The sequence below is a fragment of the Lampetra planeri genome, chromosome 20 (assembly GCF_965212315.1).
Source record: "Lampetra planeri chromosome 20, kcLamPlan1.2.h2, whole genome shotgun sequence".
In the NCBI taxonomy this organism is placed as follows: domain Eukaryota; kingdom Metazoa; phylum Chordata; class Hyperoartia; order Petromyzontiformes; family Petromyzontidae; genus Lampetra; species Lampetra planeri.
In genome coordinates, this window is record NC_136126.1 from 275,900 (window position 1) to 300,825 (window position 24,926).

Genomic DNA, 24,926 nt, shown 5'->3' on the forward strand with positions numbered 1-24,926 from the left:
CCCGCGACGTCCCACGTGCGTGTCGCAGGCCGTTGGCACCGGCTCGTCGGCGCCGGGCAGACCGCCGCGGCGGTGCCGCTCGCCGGCGCCGCTCGCCAGCGCCATGGCCGCGACCGCAAATTTAAATCGCGCCCTCGCTCGCGCCCTCGCCCGTGCCCGGTGACGAGGGCCGGGCGCGGCTTCATGGGGTGCGACGCGTCGACGTCGTTCCACGCGACGGCGTCGTTTTGGCGCGAACTTCTCGTGGGGGCAGGCGCGAGCTGCGTGCGCCTGCCCCGGGACGACTCGTGCGCTTTTGATTCCCCGTAAGTCGCTCGCTCCGCTTCCTCATCCACCCGCAACTCGCCCACCGACCGACCGCTTGACCGCTATCTGACGACCCCGTGACGGACGCGCGTGAGCAGAGCGAACGGACCGCCAACAAGAGAAAAGATACAATGTGTGTAAATAATAAAAACACTAATCGTTAAATACGAGTGGGAACTTTACACGTGGATTAGGTGCTAGAGGAAGCGGGATGGGTGAATGGGAAACGAGAGTCGTGCTCGCTCCTCCGTGCTCGTGTAGTGTCGGCCCCTGCCGCACGCGGTGGCCCCGGGGCACCGCGCAGGGATCTTTGATCCCCTCAGCACCCCCTGCGGTATTGCAAGCCCCCCCCCCCCCCCCCCGAACTAAGTGTCCCCGCTCCGAGGCTCCGAGGGTCAGTGGTGGAGCCCCGAGCGGACCCCGCACCCTCCCCAACTAAAACGCTCCGCCGTCCGCAGCCCGAGCTGGTGGTGTGCCCCACCCCGGAAGCTTCCCCCCCCCCTTTCCCCCCCCCCCCCACCCCACCGGGTCTCCCCGTGGTGACACCAGCAGGCCCCACCGTGGCCTCAGACAGTCTCCTTGCCCTGGCTCCCTGTGGCCGTCTTGATGGAGCTGAGCGTGCGGTTGAACCAGGTGTTGCGTGATGCCTGCACCTCATTGATGGCCACGCCCAGCTGATGCTCCACGTCCTGCAATGAGATGACACGCGTGGAGATGCAGGGAGTCACAAGGGGTCATGAACAGACAGGGAAATAGACAGATATGTTGATACAGGGTGATACAAAGACACCGAAGCGTACACGCACGCGCACACACGCGTACACGCACGCGCACACACGCGGCATCACACACCACGATCGCCACGCGGCACGCAGGGGTGCCGACTCGGGCACGCACCTGGATCCGGCACTCGGCCTCCACGAGCTTGAGCTTGGTCTGCGCGAGCTCCAGCTCCATCTCGCGCAGCTGCGTCCTCAGCGTCTCCTTCTCCTCGTCGGGGTCGCGCCCTCCGCCGGCCGCCCCGGCGCCCGCCGCCGCGGCACAGAGACGGCCGTCCTCGCCAAACAGCTGGCGGCACTGCTCGCAGCCGGCCATCGCTCCCTGCCACGCGGGACGCCGGCACAGACAGGCACTCGCACAGAGATACCACGTGCAGCCTTCAACGCTCCGTTGCAGCAAGTGCCGTTAGCGGGTGGCGGTTATGGAGGCCCACTCGGCGCACGTGGGGGTGGTGTGGTCGGACCTGCCGCCTTTGTCTTCCCGGTGCCGATGTCTGCACATCGCGCCAGGTACTCGCTGAAGGCCGAGTAGACCTAGGGTCGGTTCTGAAAATCATCGCCGAGATTAGCCATTGCTGGGAAGCGAACTCGGGCCTCCAGGTTCATAGCGCGGTGCGCCAGCTGCTGCGCTACCGCTCCACCGAACAACGGGTGGCATTGATCACAGCCGACCACAGACCTCGCTGCCACAATCGTGCGCTGCTGCTGCACCGAAACTGTCGGTGAATGGATGTGCTCCCGATGGTGGTGTTTGTGATGTGGTGGCGGATTGGGAATGGCTCCGTGGATTTGATTGTGGAAGTGAAACACGAGCTCCTGCGCTTACCCTCACGAGCTCCAGCTCCTCCTTGTTCGCCGCTTGCTGCTTCTCCAGCCGCGTGCTCAGCTGGGAGCAGATCTACAGAGACGGCCGAGTCACAGCCACTCGGCACGGGCGCCAAACGCTCATCACGCGCACGCATGTGCAATAAGGGTGGTTTTTCCACCGGCCATTTGCCATGCCGAGCCAGAACCAAACCGTAATACGCCACTGGCCTCGCAAGGCATCTGAATCTGGCTCGAGGCAAAGCATGACCGGGGGTGGGGCTAACCCATGTGTTCACTGCGTGTTACGTCGGCACGCTGCGAGGACCGGGCCTCACTGCGGCATATACACGAGGCTCGACTCGATCGTCGTGCGCGATGTGAGCGGCACGGCTCGGCTGGCGCCTCCTGAGCTGCACTGAGGCTGGCTCGGCACAGGCCCAACTTGGTTGTGCAGTCGAATTAAGTTTCTGGGGGGTCGGGAGCTGACCTGTTTGTAGTCAGCGATGATGGAGCTGCTCTTCTTCATTTCGGCTTCGGTCTTATCGAGCTCCCGGCGACACATCTCCTTGAGCTGCGGCACCAGCGCACAGGACAGCGCGCGAGGTGACGCGGGGTGACGCGGGGTGACGCGGGGTGACGCGGGGTGACGCGGGGAGACAAGTGGAGGCGCACAGGAAGACACGCACAGGGGCACAAGGAGACACACTTGGTTACTCTCCAGCCGCACTGCCACGAGCTCGCACTCTGCCATAGCTCAGCCTTCGACTTGGTGGGTGGATATTGGAATGCGGCAGAGACCCAGCCGAGACCTCCTCACCTGGGACGCTTCAACCTCCAGCCGCTTCTTCTCCTCCTCGGCCTCCTGCAGCTTCTGCTGCGTGAGCTCAAGCTCCTTGCTCAGCGTGTCCGCTCTGTCCTCTGCCTGCAGGAAGCAGCGAGTGGCAGCAGTGCGCCATGCAGCAAGGTTAAGTGTGATCTCCTGTTGACAGCCCTACACAATCAGTGACGAACATTCCACATTCATATGGCATGGGCGAGTCTACCCAGAGGGCAACCACTGTTGATTTCCCCACAGAGCGGTACTCAATTTTACCAACGTGTGTGCAACTTGCGTTGTTAGCGCACTGCGCTACTAACCCGGCAGCCCAAGTTTGATACCCAACCACAGCCAACATCAGTGGAATTATCAAACCCAGTCCTCCGCCTCCTCTCGGTCGACACAGCCTTAAATGAGGACCAGTTGCAGTGTGTCAACGTGGGCACTAGAGAGAGAAAGACTAAGGGGGCCATGCATAGTGCTGGCCACCCACCCAATTGTGCACCGTGCCGCTTGCTTAACAGCCCTTGCCCTAACAGGTTGCGTAGGCTACGCGGGGGACCTTTGCGTGCGCGTGTGCACGTGGCAGGGGCTCACGTTGTCGAGGTCGTTGCGCAGGGCGATCTTGCTGGTGACCAGCTCGTGCGCCAGGTCGTCGTTCTCCTGCTCGAGGCGCAGGTTCGCTTCCTGCAGGCGCCGATTGTCGCGCTGCGCACACACACGGGGCCCGCCACGGCGGTGCGGTGTCACCGCCACGGCAACGCTCGCGGTGTCACCGCCACGGCAACGCTCGCGGCATTCGCCGGTTGCCACGCCAGCCAGGGTGAGCGTGCCCACTGGCAGGTGTGCGCCGACGCGGTGATTGCATCGACGGAGCGATTAAAAGCGCTTCTCAAACCGAATTGAGCGAGACTGTTTTTCAGGCAGAGCTATGGAAATTCAACGGGGATTCAGGAGCATCAGGGAACGTGTGGACACGGGGACACGGGGAACAGGGGATGTGAGATCATGTCACGCGTTGCCCCCCCACCTCCAGCCTGTCCAGGGGGTCCTCCTGCTGCGCCTGCTGCTCCCTCATCGTCAGGTACTCCTTCTCAAACTTCTTCAATTTCTTCTGCGTGATCTGGAGCGGCACGAGGAGACACCGCCGGTTGACAACGACGATGTTGGTGTGTTGGTGTGCAGGTCAGGATCCGCCCAAGTGGAGGAAGACCTCACAAACGGCGAGCTGTCGATACGCACTTTTAGATTTTTACGTGAAGAGATCAATTTGGAAAGGTGTGATTGATCTGTGATTAATATTATCCGCAAGTGATGAGTAATTATATGTTGTGTTCTGTATTCTATAGTTTTGTGTAAAACTAGGACCCATTTCTTAGAGAGGGTCTTTGCCAATAAATTTCAGGCACTTCTTCAGCATTGGTTCCGCTGCATTGTTGAAGCAATGCTGCTGCTAAGATGCACTCCCAGAAGGCTGTGTGTGTAGCTGATGGGATGTGTAAACAGACACGTGTGCAAGTGGAGAGACAAATATGGGAGGCAGGCATCATTATTGACCGCGTTGCTAGGCACACGCATCTGGCCACGCGGTGACTCAGCCAGCGATAATCACGGCCTCATGGGTGCCGACTCATCCCATCGTCATCCTTCCAACCGGGGCCAAAAACACGAGCGCCACTTTGTGGGAAACATCAACAGCAGCTGTCCTATGGATAGCCTCGCCCCGCCATAGGAGCGTGGAGTTTGCACCGCTGGCCCAGGGTTGTAAACGGGGTGAGGAGCACGGATGATGCCCCGGCGCGCTTACAAGCTGCAGGCCACCGTGACGACTCCACCACCCAGGGGGCAGCACTGCCGGCGGGGAGGGTGGGGGGAGGGTCAACTGTGCAGCAGGGGCGGCGGCGGTGGGGGGGGAGAAACAGACCTTCATGCTGCAGGCCAGCTCCATGAGCTTGCGTGCGTTCTCCTCCGAGCGGTAGCGCTTGGGCAGCTGCACCCGGAAGAACTTCAGCGTGCCCTCAAAATCCGTCTGCAGAAGGTCATCCTTGGACGTCTGGGCAAGCAAGGGTGAGGAGGAGTGAGGAGGAGTGATGGACTCCCTTCAGAAGATCATTCTTCTGATCTTGGCGAGTACAAGGCAAGGGTGGCGGTGCATTGGTGCCTCAGCAAGAAGCACCTGGGGGGTTTGATTGACACATGGAGGTTGTATGTTCTCCCCTGTTCTGCTTTGGTTTCTTTGGGGATCTCTGGTTTCCTCCCAAAGCAAAAAAAAACCCACACAATGGTTTTGGCATCGGTCAAACTTCCCCATGCTAAGAAATTTGCTGTACACGACTCATTTGGGATCAGCAGCAGCAACATCGCCCGACTGTCAAACATGGGAGGACCCTCATGAGAGTCTTGAGTCTTTCCTGGGTAAATACGTGGAACCGTAAGAATAAGTGACCATGTGATCATAAAAAAAGAGGTAAAGGCGCAGCCCTGCAACTGCTCACTCGTGCCACTGCTGGCAGAAGGTCCAGACACGTTGTCTGGCTGGAGGTTGGAGTGGACCTCAGGAACTTGACCGTCGTTTCAACCGCCGCTCCGAGGCAGAGCCCGCGACCATGACCCCACGACAGCATTGACCTTTGCACACAGAGTTCTATTCGGTTATTAGTTACCACTGTGCCCGGCCTTTGATGGCTATGAAGAGGCAATTTTGCCGAGAGGAAATCAACGCAGTCGTCCAACACAAATCGATGCCCGGACAGAGCAAGATGCAGGATGTGAACACTCGCTTAGGGACGGCACACCGGAATCGCAGCACGAGAGACGACCAACAAATGGACGCTTCGCGGCAAGACGCTCGAAGATGTCTTCTGATAATTGGAGGAAACCAAGGGATACGTAATAACATCATCTCGGATTCGCTGAGGATATAACCGTTGTGGCCTCCGATAGGAATGAATTACATACAGTGGACATACACCCAGGTGGCCACCTCCACATTCCTCAACACCATCACCACCATCACCTTCATGGCCATCACCACAACTCTCAATCTATCTCCTGCTCACTCCTGGCCAGTCCTGCCCACCCTCCTGCCCCCTCTTCTCTGAGCTGTGCTGACGAGCGTGGTGAAGTATGGTAAATCAACCACAAAGACCCACACAGTACGGGCAGAGACCCTTCATGCGAATAAAGACCTGGCAATGTTAACGCAAGTTATTTCCTCCTCCGTGTGACAATGAAACGGAGTTGAGTTTGACAGAGCCGCCCTGCTTTATGCTGGGCGGTTCAGAGCGCTTCACACATGACAAGCGACTCGCGTCACGTCTCCACACTGAAAGAGCACCCCCGGTGGCAGCTGTCCCTAAGCGGAAACAGGTGACTCAGCACGTGGACCGTGCGCGCCAGCAGCGACCTACTCGATCAAATTACTTCACGAGATCTTTAACGTCCACCGCGTGAGCAGGCGACGCACAGTATCTTTACGTTGAACACACCGGCAGTATTAATCAAGACTGCCCGTCGGATTCCGACCGCGAACCTCCGCGACGAGCGGTTACCGTGGTACCCTGCATTGACACGGCGGCGACTTCTCCGTCACCGGGCCAGACCCGTCGTCCACTTCGCTACCCACGTGCGGACGGACGCCGGGAGCCTCCAAGCCTCCGTGCCCCGGCGCCGGCGCCAACGGCCGCGCGGCGCACGCGCGGGAACCGAGCCGTCGGGCGCCGCCCCGCCGCCGGTCCCGCCGCCGTCTCGCCGCGACCTCGCGTGCGTTCCCACGGCGCGACCTCGCGTGCGTTCCCACGGCGCGGGGCGACCGACGGCAGGCCGGCGGCGGGCCGCCACCCCGGCTCAACCGGGGAGCACGCTCCGACCCCCGACGGCTCACGGCCGCAACCGAGGCAGCGTGGTTGGCGAGCGTCTAGGGGCGACGCTGCGGCGGCCCGGTCGGTGGGATCCACGGCGAGCCGGCGCCACCGTCTCAGGAGGCGCCCAAAACTCCAAATTCACCTTGCGAGCCCTCGGCTGAGCGCACCCGGAGCGAGAGACCCCCCCCCCCGCACCCGGCAACGAGCAGAGCGCATTCCCCGTACCCAAGCACCAGACAGGAGCAGCAACCTGCACCCAGTGCGCGACGAACTGCACCCTGCAGCCGGCTCCAGGCAGACCACACCCAGCTGTAAACAACCTGCACCCGGCATGCAACACTACACAGCCTGGACCCAGCACCAGCACTAGTCAGTCACCACCCAGCACCAACACTAGTCAACCTACACCCAGTACTCAGCACTAGTCAGTCACCACCCAGCACTAGTCAGTCACCACCCAGCACTAGTCAGTCACCACCCAGCACCAGTCAGTCACCATCCAGCACCAGTCAGTCACCACCCAGCACTAGTCAGTCACCACCCAGCACTAGTCAGTCACCACCCAGCACTAGTCAGTCACCACCCAGCACCAGTCAGTCACCACCCAGCACTAGTCAGTCACCACCCAGTACTAGTCAGTCACCACCCAGCACCAGTCAGTCACCACCCAGCACTAGTCAGTCACCACCCAGCACTAGTCAGTCACCACCCAGCACCAGTCAGTCACCACCCAGCACTAGTCAGTCACCACCCAGCACCAGTCAGTCACCACCCAGCACTAGTCAGTCACCACCCAGCACCAGTCAGTCACCACCCAGCACTAGTCAGTCACCACCCAGCACCAGTCAGTCACCACCCAGCACCAGTCAGTCACCACCCAGCACTAGTCAGTCACCACCCAGCACCAGTCAATCACCACCCATCACCAGTCAGTCACCACCCAGCACTAGTCAGTCACCACCCAGCACCAGTCAATCACCACCCAGCACTAGTCAGTCACCACCCAGCACCAGTCAGTCACCACCCAGCACCAGTCAGTCACCACCCAGCACCAGTCAGTCACCACCCAGCACCAGTCAGTCACCACCCAGCACCAGTCAGTCACCACCCAGCACTAGTCAGTCACCACCCAGCACCAGTCAGTCACCACCCAGCACCAGTCAGTCACCACCCAGCACCAGTCAGTCACCACCCAGCACTAGTCAGTCACCACCTAGCACCAGTCAGTCACCACCCAGCACCAGTCAGTCACCACCCAGCACCAGTCAGTCACCACCTAGCACCAGTCAGTCACCACCCAGCACCAGTCAGTCACCACCCAGCACCAGTCAGTCACCACCCAGCACTAGTCAGTCACCACCCAGCACCAGTCAGTCACCACCCAGCACCAGTCAGTCACCACCCAGCACTAGTCAGTCACCACCCAGCACCAGTCAGTCACCACCCAGCACCAGTCAGTCACCACCCAGCACCAGTCAGTCACCACCCAGCACTAGTCAGTCACCACCTAGCACCAGTCAGTCACCACCCAGCACCAGTCAGTCACCACCCAGCACCAGTCAGTCACCACCCAGCACTAGTCAGTCACCACCCAGCACCAGTCAGTCACCACCTAGCACCAGTCAGTCACCACCCAGCACTAGTCAGTCACCACCCAGCACCAGTCAGTCACCACCCAGCACTAGTCAGTCACCACCCAGCACGAGTCAGTCACCACCCAGCACCAGTCAGTCACCACCCAGCACCAGTCAGTCACCACCCAGCACTAGTCAGTCACCACCCAGCACTAGTCAGTCACCACCCAGCACTAGTCAGTCACCACCCAGCACCAGTCAGTCACCACCCAGCACTAGTCAGTCACCACCCAGCACCAGTCAGTCACCACCCAGTACTAGTCAGTCACCACCCAGCACCAGTCAGTCACCACCCAGCACCAGTCAGTCACCACCCAGCACCAGTCAGTCACCACCCAGCACCAGTCAGTCACCACCCAGCACTAGTCAGTCACCACCCAGCACCAGTCAGTCACCACCCAGCACCAGTCAGTCACCACCCAGCACCAGTCAGTCACCACCCAGCACTAGTCAGTCACCACCTAGCACCAGTCAGTCACCACCCAGCACCAGTCAGTCACCACCCAGCACCAGTCAGTCACCACCCAGCACTAGTCAGTCACCACCCAGCACTAGTCAGTCACCACCCAGCACTAGTCAGTCACCACCTAGCACCAGTCACCACCCAGCACTAGTCAGTCACCACCCAGCACCAGTCAGTCACCACCTAGCACTAGTCAGTCACCACCCAGCACTAGTCAGTCACCACCCAGCACCAGTCAGTCACCACCTAGCACCAGTCAGTCACCACCCAGCACTAGTCAGTCACCACCCAGCACCAGTCAGTCACCACCTAGCACTAGTCAGTCACCACCCAGCACCAGTCAGTCACCACCCAGCACCAGTCAGTCACCACCCAGCACTAGTCAGTCACCACCCAGCACCAGTCAGTCACCACCCAGCACCAGTCAGTCACCACCCAGCACTAGTCAGTCACCACCTAGCACCAGTCAGTCACCACCCAGCACCAGTCAGTCACCACCCAGCACCAGTCAGTCACCACCCAGCACTAGTCAGTCACCACCCAGCACTAGTCAGTCACCACCCAGCACTAGTCAGTCACCACCTAGCACCAGTCACCACCCAGCACTAGTCAGTCACCACCCAGCACCAGTCAGTCACCACCTAGCACTAGTCAGTCACCACCCAGCACTAGTCAGTCACCACCCAGCACCAGTCAGTCACCACCTAGCACCAGTCAGTCACCACCCAGCACTAGTCAGTCACCACCCAGCACCAGTCAGTCACCACCCAGCACTAGTCAGTCACCACCCAGCACCAGTCAGTCACCACCCAGCACCAGTCAGTCACCACCCAGCACCAGTCAGTCACCACCCAGCACCAGTCAGTCACCACCCAGCACGAGTCAGTCACCACCCAGCACCAGTCAGTCACCACCCAGCACTAGTCAGTCACCACCCAGCACTAGTCAGTCACCACCCAGTACTAGTCAGTCACCACCCAGCACTAGTCAGTCACCACCCAGCACCAGTCAGTCACCACCCAGCACTAGTCAGTCACCACCCAGCACCAGTCAGTCACCACCCAGTACTAGTCAGTCACCACCCAGCACCAGTCAGTCACCACCTAGCACTAGTCAGTCACCACCCAGCACTAGTCAGTCACCACCCAGCACCAGTCAGTCACCACCCAGCACTAGTCAGTCACCACCCAGCACCAGTCAGTCACCACCCAGCACTAGTCAGTCACCACCCAGCACCAGTCAGTCACCACCCAGCACCAGTCAGTCACCACCCAGCACCAGTCAGTCACCACCCAGCACTAGTCAGTCACCACCCAGCACCAGTCAGTCACCACCCAGCACCAGTCAGTCACCACTCGCTGGGGGCGTGACATCCAGCAGTAGCTCGCGGCCTGCCCATGGCGCTCGCTTGCTCGCTCGCTGGCGCAAGCCGCCCGACACACCCACGGGGCAGACGGACGAGCGCCCGTCGTGCGTCTACGTGCCGGTGCGATGAGACGGCGCTTCAGGGACCGCGGCCCCCCCGGGGCGCCGGGCCTCCCGGCGACGGTGCTGTGCCGGAGCTGTGCCGCCACTTCCGGACAGGGTCGTCGTCTTGCGCGGCATCTAAATATAGCGGCGCCGGCAACGAGCAACCGGCGAGGAGAATCCCGCGTGGACGTGGTTCTTTTCCTTCTCTGATTTACATTCGCGGGGCTCGAGGGTTTTAACCGTCCCGACTAAAACACGCACATACAGCCACGTTGTCACGCACACAGGCACACAGGCACACGCACACGCGTGGCACGGAGAGGAGGCTGCGAATGTTGGCGCACTCCCTGCACGGCAACGGCGGCGAGGACCCTGCAAGGGAGGAGCGGCGCGAGTCGAGCTCCCCCGAGCGGTGATGTCATCGCGCGCCCCAGACCCCATTACATCACTCGCAGCAGCAGCGGCGGCCCGCCGACGTTGCCATGGCGACCGGCTGCCGAGGCCTGGCTCGCCATCCCAGCCTCCCCGACGAGCGGACCTCCCCCTCCCCCGTGCTGGCCACCCGCCCCCATTGCACGCTCACCCGCCCCCTCCCCCGCCCCCTCCCCTCCCCCGTGCTGGCCACCCGCCCCCTCCCCCACCCCCTCCCCCTCTCAGACTCAGACCTCACCCCCCACCCCTCCAAGCCAACGCCCCGGTGTGACCCCGACCCCCGAGGGCCATGTTGTTCGTGGCAGCTCGGCTCTGCCTCAGCCACACACTCTCCTGCTCAGACCAGGCGAAAGCCGATGGGTTGTTTACGTAAACAGACGAGTGGCTCACCCAGGGCCTGGCTCAGAGCCGGGTCAAGTGAAGGGCTTGGAACCGGGGCTAACTCGAGCCAGAGCCCAGCTTGGACCTCGATGCACCGGGATCCAAGAAAGTTACTCACACAGCGCCCCCAGAACCTGGCCCTCAAGGGGCCACGATCCCACTTCGGCTCCGACTGCGATATATTCCCCACACCGTGACGTTGCACCCACAGGGACCCGAGCCTGCCCCCCACAGGGTCGTGATGCTACTACAAAGGGAACCTGACTGTCACCCATCGTCAACAACAGCTATGATCAATCCTCAGCTGGACAAGGGGTGTTGAGTTCATAGGTGAGGGGGGCGAGGGGTTCACGGGTGAGGAAGGTGAGGGCTTTGCGGGTGAGGGGGGTGAGGAAGGTGAGGGCTTCGCGGGTGAGAGCCTCACCTTTAGCAGAGCGAGCGCCACGTTGAAGATCACGCTCAGCCCCTGCAAACAGAGACGCACGCCTTGGCAAGTGTGGACATGCGCGCGTACAGTACTCGTGCGCGTACAGTACTCGTGCGTGCACGTGCGCACGTTGAGTTTGCGTGTGTATGTGCGCTTGTTTGTTCACGCCCGTGTACACATGGAGACGTAGACGCACAGTATAATAACAATGCCTTTTTTCCTGCCCTGCCCTCTGCTGCCCACCGCATATCCCTGCAGTGCCCTCTGACCACCGGTCGGCACGCAGTGGTCGCCCATCCTAGCACTGCCCAGGCCCGACCCCGCTCGGCTTCCCACATCTGCCGAGATCAGGCGTATTCCGGGTGAACGGGCCAAATGAAAGAGACACAGGTTACTGCCGTTAGTATTTGAACCCATTGAAAGTAATCTGTCACGCTCCAGCAGCCCGGAAGGCCAAGGCATTACGAGAAGAAGCAGCTGTTTGAAGCTGCTGCCCACGATTATGTGAATATTAATTCACACTCGGCGATGCAGAAGTGCGAGCAGAAGTGCCGGTATGAAACCTATTCGTCCCGCAGCCAACGCTTTCTGACAAAAGGCTTTTGGGGAAATTTCTGTCAGCAAGCACCTATAAAGGCCGGCACGGCGCACAAGGGGGTGGTGTGGCGATCACCATGCCCGGCCACCTTTGTCTCTCCAGTGCTTGTGTTTACACATCACACCAGCTACATGACCATGTTGTAGCTTAGTCGACCTCGGCGAAGCCCAGTTCAGATATTCATCACTGTTAGTGGTCGTAAGCGGGAATCGAATTCTGGTAGCTAAGTTTGTAGCGCAGTGCGTTAACCACTGTGCCACCGCTTCCCACACACAAACTCCCTCACGCTCACTCACACTCGTCATATCCCCTCTGCGGAAACATCGGCATCAAGGAATCAGATCCGTTGTGAGAAGTGGCGGTGTGGCGACGCGCGTGCACCACTGTTCACACACACGCGCGCTCCACTGTGGAATTCCCTCCTGTCGTCATTTCTTTTCCCCAAGCTGTTACCACAATACCTGCTCCACTCAAGAGACGAGTTTGGTCTCGTCTATCACAACGCCCATTGCGCCGATTCGTTGCTGGTCACGTGGAATTTTTGGGCCCATGCTCATCCAAGAATATTGTAAACACCTTTTTGTTATTCAAGGTCACCGTACACGCGCGCGTGCATTCTTGCGCGCGTGCATTCTTGCGCACGTGCATGACTCGGCCACAATGCCGCGGGGCGAGCGGATTATGCGGTGCCCCTGGGCACGGCAGTATTAGGGATTAGAGGGGTGGGGGTGTGCCAGCTTGCATTCCGCCACACCCGTGGGGATTAAAACAGCGACAGGTTCCAGGCTCCACCCCCACAGCGTCATCGCGGCCGGAGCCGCCGATGCCCAGGCCGTGGCACCTCCTCGCCACCGACGCTCTCCGCCCTCCGACAGATCTCGCAGCCGCTGCCCACGGCAGGTATTTGCCCCTAACACGTGCCGACCGTGCCGCCTGTGCTAGGCCGGACTGGCTTCGCCAGCTATGCCGGCCACGCCGGCTGTTCCAACGGGAGCGCGGCGCACCTCGCAGAGCAGCAGGTCGATGATGTGGAACACCATGTAGAGGGGGAACTTGGCGGTGAAGAGAGTGAGGAACCACTGGGACGCGTACATGTGGGCCTCCACGTTCACCTCCGCAAAGTGGGCGTGGAGGTCCGGGATGTAGTCCTGTGTGCGGGGGAGGGGGGAGTAAACATCATTATCGTCATCAGCCATGATCAATCCACCGCCGGATGAAAGCCTTGCCAATTCACCGCCATCGCTGCCATCCCACCTCCTCCTCACCTGCATGAGCCTCTCGAGCGTGTAGAACTTGCAGTGCAGGTCCTCAAAGTTCTGCTTGAAGAGGTCCCGCAGCCCGTACTCGAACATAATCTTCACCAGCACGCTGAATGCCTGCTCCTCCGGCATCTGCGACCACGGCACCGCTCGCACATTCACACCGCCACAACCGCCGCCGCCGCCACCTGCCACCACTAAACCATCGCACACCACGAAGGCCGTTGGTGCACCCGCCTCACGGGGGGTGGGTTAGCTGCAGTGATTCAAACAGGAGGCTTCACGAAAACGATTGGCTCACAAGCGTGAAGGTGTACCTACGATTTAAAGCAATGTGACCTCTGCCTTTTGTTTATATTTCTATGTGTCGGTGAAGGATGCCAACACCTCACTTGAAGCTATTGGAGACAGGCTTCAGCAAGGCCTTTAGGGGACCCACAATCCACTGGTGCGTTGCATTGAGAGTGGCGCGGCGTGAGTGCGGTACAGTGCAGTGGGACTGCGGTGCTGGGTGATGAACTCACGTGCAGCAGCAGCACGGCTGCCAGGAACGACTGGCCCTGGCAGTATCCGATCTCCTCGTCATACACGGAGTAGGCCTGCACACCGCGAGGCCCGCCGCATCACTCGTCACAGAAACACTTTTACGTGTGGTGCTGGGGGCTAGCGCCATGTCACAGAACCGAGTCGACATCACCGCGATTCCGAGTTCCGGGCGTCGCATGCGAGGCCAACGAGTGAGCGAGTGGGCAAGGGGACGAGTGGGTGGGTGTCGGAGTTGGTGGACAGAGGAGGAGTTGAGTGGGTGGGTGGGTGAGTTGATGAGTGGGAGAGTGGTCTCGCGGATATGCAGAAGGGTGAGAGGATGAGCGGGTGAGTAGGTGAACTGACGGACGAGTGAGTGGGTGACCATGGAATGAAAGAGTGGGACAGTTGGTGAGCGGCTAAGCGGGCAAGCGGACAGGCAGATACTAGACATCTGTTAATGGTAGGAACCTCCTGGTTACACCAGCCCACAGGGGATTATTGTGTCTGTCCGTTCGTCCGTCGTGCAGGGAGGGGCTGGGTGGGGAGGGGAGGGTGGGGAGGGGCTGGGTGGGGAGGGTGGGGCTGGGTGGGGAGGGGAGGGTGGGGCTGGGTGGGGAGGATGGGGCTGGGTGGGGAGGGTGGGGCTGGGTGGGGAGAGTGGGGAGGGACTGGGTGGGGAGGGTGGGGAGGGGCTGGGTGGGGAGGGGCTGGTCACCCCGTGGTGCCCTTATAAAACTCAACGTTTAACCTACTCACGCCGGCTTGTGCCCGCCCTCACAGTCGGGCATATTTGCGGAATACACCACGCCGCCGTTGACCCTGGCCATTGACCGAGCAACCCAACGTTCCTACCAGCTCCCTCCGCAGGAATGTGTTAAAACGAGCTTCATAGCTAAACAGAATTCTTGAAGATAAATAAAGATTCTGATTCAGATGAGCGAGCGTTTGGGTGGTCGAGAGGGTGAGTGGGTGGGCGAGCGAGCAGGTCAACGTCACCTTGCAGATCTTGTAGAGCGAGTCCTGCCCATCTCCACCCGTGTCTTTGAAGTAGTCGTGTGCGGGGAACGTGCGGTTGATGTCACGAGTGATGACGCTGTCCTGCGGCGACTCCTTCACAACCGCGTACACCGGCATCGTAGAGCGGGTGACGAGCAGGTGAGTGGGCGACCCCCAGGACACATTTTGACAAGACATGTTTACACATACACGCGTGGGTACTCAGTAGTCGCTCTTGCTAATGAGACTATCCTCGAGTTCCTGAGTTCCCACCTGGATAAACAAAGTGAACTTAAAACTTGGTTGTCAAACATTACTGGCAAAAGCAATCCATCTAAACGATGGGCCCTGTTCAATGCAAACAGCAGTGCAGTACAAACTTATGATGCTGCACACAGACACACATAGAATGTAACTGCCATTGGTCAAACATCCCAAATTACTCAGTTGGGATCACACACAGCAGCAGCATCGCCGCCCTACTGCGAAAACATGGCAGGACCCTTCTAACAAAGAGTCTTGAGACTCAGCGAGGCGCTTACCGGGTTAACGAGCGGAACAACGATAATGACGAAATGATAGCGGACTGGAGCTCTGCTTGAACGTGCTCTTGTACTTTTAGCCAGGAGATCCGGCCGGAATTCTGTTCAACGAAATGTGTCGTTCCAAAATGTGCGTTCGCGCGACACCCATCGTGCCAGGGTTGGCGGGCACCTTGGTGATGAGGATGCGGTAGTTCTCCACCATGCGGTCGTTGTTCTGGCAACCGGCTAGCAGCTGCCACACCTCCCCGCGCAGGGCCTCTGGGACCCCGGCTCGCACCAGCTGCCCCAGCTTGCCCGGTCGCACGCTCAGGTTTGCATGCCTGCGGGGCGCGGTGTGAACCCACAGGCGGGTGAAGCACGGGGCGAGCGAAAGCGCGTGGGAGTGTCGGGGGAGCCCCGGCGGTGAGGTTTGGTGCCGCGATCGCCGCACTCACCACTTGGTGAGCAGCTCCCCCCAGGTCTCCAGGATCTTCTCGGCACAATCCTTGGACACGTCGCCCGTGCCGCTGGGCAGCGGCTGGTCACTGTCTGTAAACACCGAGCAACGTGTTCACCAGACCACACGCTCATCCAATCACCCTCTCGCTCGCTCGCCCACCCAATCACTTTCTCAACCTCCTGATCACTCGCTTACCCTTACGCCCCCTTACCCAATCTCTCTCTCGCTCACCCAATTACTCATCCTACAGCCACTCAACCTTCCTTCTGCCTGATCACTCTCTGATCCACTCACCTGGCCATGTGCTCACCTTCCCGCCCACTCAGCCTCCTGACCACCCTCCCAGGTAACAACATCACTCTCACCAAGCCTCCTTGTAAAGTTTGCATTTCGGAGAACACTCTGGTTTCAATCTGGAGGACCAGGGCCCCCAAAGGCTCACCCACGACCCTACAGCCTTTGCCACCCCCCCCACCCCTCCCCAACTTTGAGTCGGCTCCACCCGTACCCTCATCGTCGTCGTTGTCATCGTCACCGCCAGAGGGGGCGAGGGGTCCGGGGGAGGAGGCGCTTCCGGGATTGGGAGTGGCGTTGCGCCTCTCGCGCTCGGCCTGGCTCTCCAGGCTCACCACCTCGTACAGCGAGTCGCCCGCCGCCTGGGGACTGTCCTCCAGCTGCTCCCGGTACGCGGTGGCGGCAGCGGCAAACAACACGCGACCCCGTTGAGTCTCCCGGAAACCCAATATTCACTTCAGTTTCATTTTATTTTGAATTACCGCGAACCGAGAAGCTCTTAAATCGGGTTTCATCAATAAAAACAACACCACTTCGACAAACGCAACTAGTCACAGTAAAATACATAATTCGTCTATAACAGATAAGCAAAACAAAAATAGATAGCAAATCATAATCGCAATATAAAAAAAAAATCTTTAGAAAAATTTAGTTAAATATAGATTATTATCAAATACCATGCTGTATCTATAAAAAATACTCATTTAAATCTGCCATGGTAAGTACAATGCAGATACAACCTCAAACACGATGGCATAAAACTTAGTGTAAACAACGCACAAACGTAGTTGCTTATAGGCAATATTTATGGTGTATTCAAGCAGTCGTGGCACGGAGGGGGGCACAGGAAGCCACACGGCCCGACGGCAAGCCGCGTGGCACCCAGTTTGAGCTGGGACTTGGCTAAATGAAGTGCAGACCCGAAATCTAAGTTCAGGGGTTTTTGTGCAGTTATTGGTGACCAGGCTGAGATCATCATCTTATTGCATTTGAGAACCCGGTTTACTCATGACTCAAGTCTGTGTAAGACATGGGTTATGGATTTGAACCAAGGATCTTAGCCGTGCTTGCTCAGCGCTCCGACCACCAAGCCACCCGGCCACCTTTGGGCTTGCTCAGTGTTCAACCACCACTGCACTTGCAGGTCACAATGACACACTCACCCACCCACCCAGCCACTCACTCACGGAGGGTTCAACACTCCTCTTTCTGCTTCTTCCCTCGCACTGCTCCACTGTGGAATTCCCTCCTCCCATCATCGCCGTCTCTTTTCAATACAATAATTACCTTGCTCCATTGAAAAAAGTGTGACACTCCAATATATTACATCTTTGATGATAGTACGGTTTGTTGTTGGTCGTTTTGGACCTATACTTAGCAACTGTGTACAAATGGAAAAAAAACATTGGCTGTGATCAGCAACTGTGTGCATATGTGGCAGTGCCCAGCGATCGTGTGTGTGTGTGTGTGCCTGAGTGCAAGTGTGTGCGTGTGCATGAGTGCATGAGTGCAAGTGTGCGTGTGTGTGTGTGCATGAGTGCGTGTGTGTGCACGTGTGCATGCATGCAAGTGTGCGTGTGTGTGCATGAGTGCAAGTGCGTGTGTGTGCACGTGCATGTGTGCAAGTGTGCGTGCACGTGCATGTGTGCAAGTGTGCGTGTGTGTGTACGTGCATGCGTGCAAGTGTATGCGTGTGTGTGCATGAGTGCAAGTGTGTGTGTGTGTGTGTGCATGAGTGTAAGTGTGTGTGTGTGTGCATGAATGCAAGTGAGCGTGTGTGTGTGCATGAGTGCAAGTGTGTGTGTGTGCAGGAGTGCAAGTGTGCGTGTGTGTGTGCATGAGTACAAGTGTGTGTGTGTGCAGGAGTGCAAGTGTGCGTGCGTGTGTGTGTGTGCATGCGTGCAAGTGTGTGCGTGTGCACGTGGCGGGTGGTGGGGCGGTGGTGACTGCGTGGGTACCTGCTTGAGCTTCAGGAAGTAGGTCTCGGTCAGCGAGCGCTTGCTGAAGTACCAAAAGCGCTCGTGCGGGGGGTACACGCGCACCTTGCTCTCCAGCAGGAAGCGCACGGGCTCGTGCACCTCGGTGATCACCAGGTCCACCGCCACCGTCATGAACACGCGCTTCTCTGTGGCGGGCGGCACCAGAGAGACGGCGTCACAAGAAGCAGCGGGATCGGAGTCGGCGCAACCGAGCGAGGTGGAGCCGAGCGTGTGGGATGGGACCGTGGCGGGCTCACGCCCCGGGGGGAGCTCGTGACGACGCGCACTTGAGCGGTCGCGGTGATGCGCGAGTGCCGATGCATTTAGCGCCAGAAGAGGAACAGAAATGTGCTTGTGCTGAAGTGGTTGTGCTGCAAGATCATCAGCGACGTGCTAGCGCTATGAGAGAAGGAAGAATGACTGATGCTGCAAGAGAGGCAGGGGTGTGCCAGTGCCGATTTGTATGAATTCGTGCTGCAAGAGAAGCAAGTAAGCGTTGGTGATGCAGTAAAATCAGTGGAGCGTGACTCGAGTAGTTCTGCCCTAACACTGCAAGAGAGGCAGCGATGTGCCGGTGCCGATACTCTGGCATTCGTGCCTCAGTGCTACAAGGGAAGCAAGGGCGCACGAGTGCTGAAACGCCGGCGCCGCATTATCGTGAAGATAACCCATCGCCCCACATCACCGAGCGGCGCCACCTGCACCGACAGCCCCGTGAAGCCGGCACCGGCGCAGAGCGAGCGAGTCACCTTTAGGCGTCTCCTGGTTGAGCACCTGGAAGGCCGGGGAGTTGGGGTCCCAGGAGCCGGTGATCATGTAGGCCTTGCCGCTCTTTCCCATCGACTCCTGCCGCACGTACACACGCAGCACGGCTGCCCGTCAGCTCCCACCGCCGGCGCCTCCATCACCACCAGTGATCAGTGCGCTAGCGTCAAAGGTTTTTTAAAGCCCTTTCCCACCCGTGGAGCAAATCGCCCGTCCTGCTCTACGTTGGTTAGCTTGGCCGTCACGATGGCGCGGTTCTGCTTGTGAATGCGGCGCTGACTCGCCACTGCCGAGTGCTGCATTCGGTGAGAACGGTGACAACGATGATGATAACGATGTTGCTGCTGCTGCTGATGATGAAACATTTTCTGCTGACGAGGATGGTTCTGCTAGCGGGCGGAGGCTCACCATGTCGAGCAGGTGCATGTCGCTGTGCTTGACGTTGCGGCCTGGGCTCAGCAGCAGGCCGAAGCAGCGCTCAATGGCGAGCTCCTTGTTGGCCGTCTGCAGCACGGAGATGACGAGCCGCTTCTCCATGCCCTGGCGCAGCTTGAAGCACTGTCGGTCCTTCTCCTTGGGCACGGAGCTGCCCACCGCGAAGACACCACAGGGCATGTCGAGCGACTTGGGCCAGGCTTGTGCTGACCAACGTCACCGACTGACACGTGGGGGGGGGGCCCCTAGTGCAAGGAGTGGATCGAGGCCTTCCCAACTTCCCCGCTTTTGGTGGCCGCCGCACCTCCTGCACATTCTACGGCTAGGCCACCAACCACGCTCCAACACGATTCACCGAATCGTCGGTGATTGAATTCTGTGTGTACACTTTACACTGCATTTGATGTTGATATCCGCCCCACCGCCGGCCCGCCGGCCCGCCGGCTCCGGGCGCCCACCCAACCACCCACCCACATACCTGAAGTTTCCCTTGCCGTCATCCTCCTTGATCTCCAGCGTCACGGTGAAGACGAAGATGTCGCTGTCGGGGGCGAGCGGGAGTGGTGGTGTGGCCTGCGGGGACGCCCGTGCCGAGCGTTTGAACGCCATGGCGAAGCTGTAGAGGATGCGGCTGACCTGGGGCGACACGCAACGTGCGCGGCACCTCGGCGCGAGCTCCACCGGCAAGCGCAAGCCGAGGGGACGTCTCGTCCATCAAATTCATTCGTCGACTATGTCACGGCTATCGACTACTTTCTGCGGTCGATTACTCTGGCCTGTTTAAAAATGTACTTGATAACCGGCGGAGGAATTGACAGTGCGGCTAATCAGAGAGCCTGGTGGTTCTAAACCCATAACCCCTTGACGGGCGCGCGGAGCGGGGCGGCAGCGGCTCGGACGCACGGAGCGAGGAGGTGGAGGAGGGGATGTAGGGGGCGGTGGGAGGGGATGGAGGGGGCAGTGAGAGGGGATGGAGGGGGCAGTGGGAGGGGATGGAGGGGGCAGTGGGAGGGGATGGAGGGGGTGGTGGGAGGGGATGGAGGGGGCGGTGGGAGGGGGTGGAGGGGGCGACGGGGGCACCGCTCACGGCTTCGCGGATCTCGCAGCGGAAGACGTGGATGCGGAAGAACTCGGCGCGGCACTGGCTCTCGGTGAAGGCGAAGCAGTCGCTCTCGCCGGTGCCATCGTGGCCGCGGGCACAGAACAGGATCTTGTAGATGGGGAAGCTGGAGATCTCCACGCCCGTGTGCGGGTCCAGCAGCCTGCGGCGCCGCACGTGGAACAAACATCCCCCGTGTAGCCTTAACAGACCGTTGGGGCAAGTGCTGTTAGCGAGTAGCACCTTCTTGGTTCTTTAAGTAAAGTCACGTAGAATGGAAATAATAAAATAATAAAAATAAAACATAATAAAATAATTCTCACGACGTTTCGGCCACAACGCAAGTATCCGTCCTCAGGTGGAGAACAGGTCTGTCGAGGAGACAGAGTCTGAATGACAAGCCCCAGGCTTGGAGCGACTATTTAAGCTGGGATGGAGGGGCGAAGAGCGCCTTGACAAAAGGATTTGCATATCAAGAGGAATTTAGCATATTTATGGGAAATGCAGATTTATGGGAAATTCAGAGTAGCACCTGTGAGGGCCGGCACGGCACACGAGGGGGTGGGTGGCCCAGGACCGTATCAGGTAATCTTTCCTGATATTGGCCATGAGCGGGAATTGAAACTCAAGTCGCCAGGTTCATAGCGCAGCATGTTCACCATTGCACCAAGCTCTCCATGCAGCACACACACACACCCACATGCAGCACACACACACACACGCAGCACACACACACACACGCAGCACACACGCAGCACATGCACACCGGCACGCAATTTAAAATGCAACTTTGGCTCCAAACTTCGAGAGGTGGACTCATCAATCACTGACGAAACACGGACCACAGAGACGGAGGTGGCAGCAGAGTGGGGACGGTGGGCGACAGGAAATAGGTGAGACGAGAGTTGTTATCGTGAGGCGGTGGGGTGGAGCGGTGGGGTGGAGCGGTGGGATCGTGCGAGGAACCGAGTGAGGTGATGGTGAAGAAGAGGCGGCGAGGAGGTGGATGGGTAGAGAGGGAGGCACAGAGATCCTGAGAGGGAGGGTTGGGAGGGGAGGGCCCACCTGACGGAGCCCTCGGCCGTGTTGGGGACGCACAGCGTCACATCGATGGGCACCTGGCACTGCTCGCGGAGCAGCGCCATCATGCGCAGCGCCTCCGTCTCGCTGCGTGGGGCGTTCACCGACGCCGAGCCCAGGTACGTGAGCTTGCTGAACTGCACGTTCTCCTCCTCCTTGCCTGCCCGCCCACACACACACTCACTCAATCGCTGCCATCACACTCTCACAGTGGGACTACACTATCTCACTGGAACCACACTCTCAGTGGAACCACACTCTCAGTGGAACCACACACTCACCAGATCCAACCATTAACACGAATGCACTCACCAGAACCACCCTCAATGGAACCGCACACTCAGTGAAACCACACACACACACACACGAAGAATAATCACGGAAAGCACAATCTAGTTCCGTACACACTCACCAGCGTTGCACTTACGAGAACCAAACACCAACAACACCTGCTCGCGAGCACCACAATCACCCAACCGAGGCGAGTGACACGGTGAGTGTGGTGTGGGTACCTCCAGCCCCCAGCTGCCAGGGGTCAATGTCGGGGGTGGTGGGGGTCGCCACAGGGCTGACCAACGGGGTGCTGGTCTCGCTCTCCACCTCCTCCATCAAATCTGCTCCCACCCTCTCCTCCTCCCTCTCCTCCTCCCTCTCCACCTCATCGCCTCCCCCTCCTCCGCCCGACGCCCCGTCCCCCTGTCCGCTGGGCGCCAGCTCTAGGGAGGCCCCGGCCTCGCGGGGCGAGGAGTCCGTGGCGTCGCTGAGCACCTCGGCCAGCACCTGCCTGAGCTGCTGCTCACTGCCATTGCCCACGATCTGCCACGGCAGAGACAAAGATCCCCACGTGATGCATTTAACACACCGTTGGGGCTGTTGGCGAGGACCTGTGAAGGCCGGCACGGCACACGAGAAGGGCGGTGTGACCAGTATGACGCCTGGCCGCCTTTGTCTCCCTAATGGTGATATTCACACGCCGCACCAGGTACTTATTTATGGCTGAGTCGACCTAGGGGAGGGCCAGGACCAGTTCAGATAGTCGTCACTGGTGTTGGTAGCCATGAGCGTGAATAGAACTCGGGTCGTCAAATTCGTAGCGCAGCGCAATAACCACGACACAAATTTCCCCTGTATAGCCATAATAGGCTGTCGGGACAAGTGCTGTCTTTGTATGTCTCTCTCTGCACGTGTGTCTGCCTATGCTGTTCCCGTGTCTGTGTTCATCATTCAGTCTTGCCTGATGATGGTTGCTTGTGTTGCAACCGAAACGTCGTTTTCTATTATTATTTGATTTTATTTTCTACGTGACTTTACCGAAGGAACAAAAGAGTAAGTTTACTCCACACAACAGCCACAACCTCCGCAGCATCCATCGCTCATCGCCACCATGCGCCGCTAGCGCCGACCCCGTTGCCTGCGCCCGGCTGGGTGCCGTGGTCGCGTCCCACCTTGAGGGCTGGGCGCTCCGTGTCGTCGGCCTGGCCGGACGCCACCACCACGTACTCGTCGCTGTTCAGCGTCGACAGGGACTCTGAGGACCCATCCGCCCTGCGCGTCGAGCCGGGCTCCTCCATGGCAACGCCGACTCCGTGGCAACTGCGTCTCCCTGGCAACCGTCCTCACTGCCACGGTCGATAGCGCAGAGGTGAGTGTGACAGCATGACTTGGTGTGTAACACAACCACCACAACTTAGCGTACAACTCTGTGTGTATACCACGACTACCTCCACAACCCAGTGTGGACAGAGGTGAGTGTGACAGCACAACAACGACTCCGTGTACCACAATCACAACTTCGTGTGTACACCTTAGTCTATTGCCACAGCCCCATGTGTACAATCATTACAACTCAGCGTGTACCGCCACCCAGCCAGTACCTCGACTCCTCTGCATGCCCCGCAATCACTCGGCGAGTGCCACACGTGGGAACGAGTGGCAGCAGCAGCAGCGTCAGGCTGTGGTTGTTGTTGTGTTAATGTCATTGCGAGTGTGCTGGTTGTTGTTGTTGTGTTAATGTCATTGCGAGTGTGTTGGTTGTTGTTGTTGTGTTAAGTGTAATATTGGTGATTCTGACAATGTTTATGTTAAAACTGCTGTTGTGCTAACATTGTTCATGCTTCTCGTGTAGTGTTCATGCTCCTCGTGTAGTGTTCATGCTACTCGTGTAGTGTTCATGCTGCTCGTGTAGTGTTCATGCTGCTCGTGTTGTGTTCATGCTGCGCGTGTAGTGTTCATGCTGCTCGTATAGTGTTCATGGTGTTTGTGTAGTGTTCATGCTGCTCGTGTTGTGTTCATGCTGCGCGTGTAGTGTTCATGCTGCTCGTATAGTGTTCATGGTGTTTGTGTAGTGCTCATGCTGCTCGTGTAGTGTTCATACTGTTTGTGTTGTGTTCATGCTGCTCGTGTAGTGTTCATGCTGTTTGTGTAGTGTTCATGCTGCTCGTGTAGTGTTCATGCTGTTTGTGTAGTGTTCATGCTGCTCGTGTTGTGTTCATGCTGCGCGTGTAGTGTTCATGCTGTTTGTGTAGTGTTCATGCTACTCGTGTAGTGTTCATGCTGCTCGTGTAGTGTTCATGCTGTTTGTGTTGTGTTCAAGCTGATCGTGTAGTGTTCATGGTGTTTGTGTAGTGTTCATGCTGCTCGTGTAGTGTTCATGCTGTTTGTGTTATTGCGGGACTCTATTCTGTTGTGGTTGTTGTTGCTGTTGCTGCCATTGTCCCTTTAAATGAGACCCCAACTCCCTCCACTTCTGCGGCCGAGCGAGGGGAGCCCGGGAGGCAAAGGAGGTGACAGATCCCCGACTCCCTACCCCCCTAAACCCACCCCCTCGATCCCCAGGGTCCCCTACCCCCCTCGATCCCCAGGGTACCCTACCCCCCTCGAGCCCCTCATCCCCTTTCAGGGGGGACACTCAGCCCTCAGTCCCGGGGCCGGGCTCTGTCGTGGGGCCTTGGCCCCTCGCGGAGCTCCGTGGGGCGGCCTGCGCGTGGAGACGGAGCGAGGGAATCGCAACGCGTCTCGGCCCCGCCGCCCCCCCGCCGCCTCCCCCCTCCCCCACGCTGCTCCCCGCAGCTCCCCGCTCCGCCTCTGGGCAAGATCGCGTCGCCATGGGGGTCCCGCTCGGGGTCTTGTCGCTCGGACCTCGCCACCGGAGCGCGGTTCTGTTCGAGAGGCGGAGCGGGCGAGGAGGCGCTGGGTGGGTGGCGGGGTCCGGGCGGGTCCCGCCGAGGGGTCCGTGCGGGCGGGTCCCCCCGAGGGGTCCCCGTCTACCTGCGTGGCGCTGGTGGTGGCGGCCGAGTCCTGGTCCCGGGTCCCAGGTCCCGAGGCCGCGCTCCTCCACAGCCAAGTTTTACTTCCGAGGCGCATGCGCAGTGCGTGCCAAGATTCTTGGGTTTCTGTGGGAGAGGGATTCTTGGGTTTCTGTGGGAGAGGGATTCTTGGGTTTCTGTTGGAGAGGGATTCTTGGGTTCTGTGGGAGAGGGATTCTTGGGTTCTGTGGGAGAGGGATTCTTGGGTTCTGTGGGAGAGGGATT

At 59.1% G+C, this 24,926-nt stretch overlaps 2 protein-coding genes across 9 annotated transcripts in view; one reads left to right on the plus strand and one right to left on the minus strand.

The window, feature by feature from the left end:
* LOC144724212 (LIM/homeobox protein Lhx8-like) overlaps positions 1–24,926 on the plus strand; it is a 192,452-nt gene that overhangs the window by 70,904 nt on the left and 96,622 nt on the right. The gene's annotated exons all lie outside the window — the stretch shown is intronic.
* On the minus strand, positions 832–24,809 carry LOC144724210 (rab GTPase-activating protein 1-like). 3 transcript variants are annotated; one of them, XM_078603133.1, is made up of 25 exons: positions 24,664–24,809; positions 22,842–23,015; positions 21,909–22,212; positions 21,382–21,556; positions 20,305–20,479; positions 19,696–19,853; positions 19,191–19,368; positions 18,767–18,863; positions 17,997–18,163; positions 16,253–16,418; positions 15,740–15,833; positions 15,475–15,625; positions 14,761–14,874; positions 13,761–13,835; positions 13,243–13,368; positions 12,982–13,125; positions 11,377–11,418; positions 4,634–4,762; positions 3,740–3,832; positions 3,307–3,417; positions 2,710–2,814; positions 2,380–2,463; positions 1,912–1,983; positions 1,204–1,407; positions 832–995 (listed from the first exon to the last, which is right to left on the minus strand). In XM_078603133.1, exons 2-25 carry the CDS (start codon positions 22,965–22,967, stop codon positions 873–875), a joined length of 3,213 nt encoding a protein of 1,070 aa, XP_078459259.1. In that variant the 5' UTR covers positions 22,968–23,015; positions 24,664–24,809; the 3' UTR covers positions 832–872. The 3 variants fall into 3 exon arrangements, with proteins under 3 accessions (XP_078459259.1, XP_078459260.1, XP_078459261.1); XM_078603134.1 differs by lacking the exon at positions 24,664–24,809 and adding an exon at positions 24,535–24,632; XM_078603135.1 differs by lacking the exon at positions 24,664–24,809 and adding an exon at positions 23,271–24,177.

What these genes read in the sequence shown, in the direction of transcription:
- LOC144724210 (XM_078603133.1), bottom strand. Translation starts at nt 22,967, where the DNA reads ATGGAGGAGCCCGGCTCGACGCGCAGGGCGGATGGGTCCTCAGAGTCC. An exon ending in TGACAACGACGACGATGAGG is followed by an intron (nt 15,834 to 16,252) that starts GTACGGGTGGAG and finishes CGGTGTTTACAG; the next exon opens with ACAGTGACCAGCCGCTGCCC. An exon ending in CGCTCTACAAGATCTGCAAG is followed by an intron (nt 13,836 to 14,760) that starts GTGACGTTGACC and finishes CGCGGTGTGCAG; the next exon opens with GCCTACTCCGTGTATGACGA.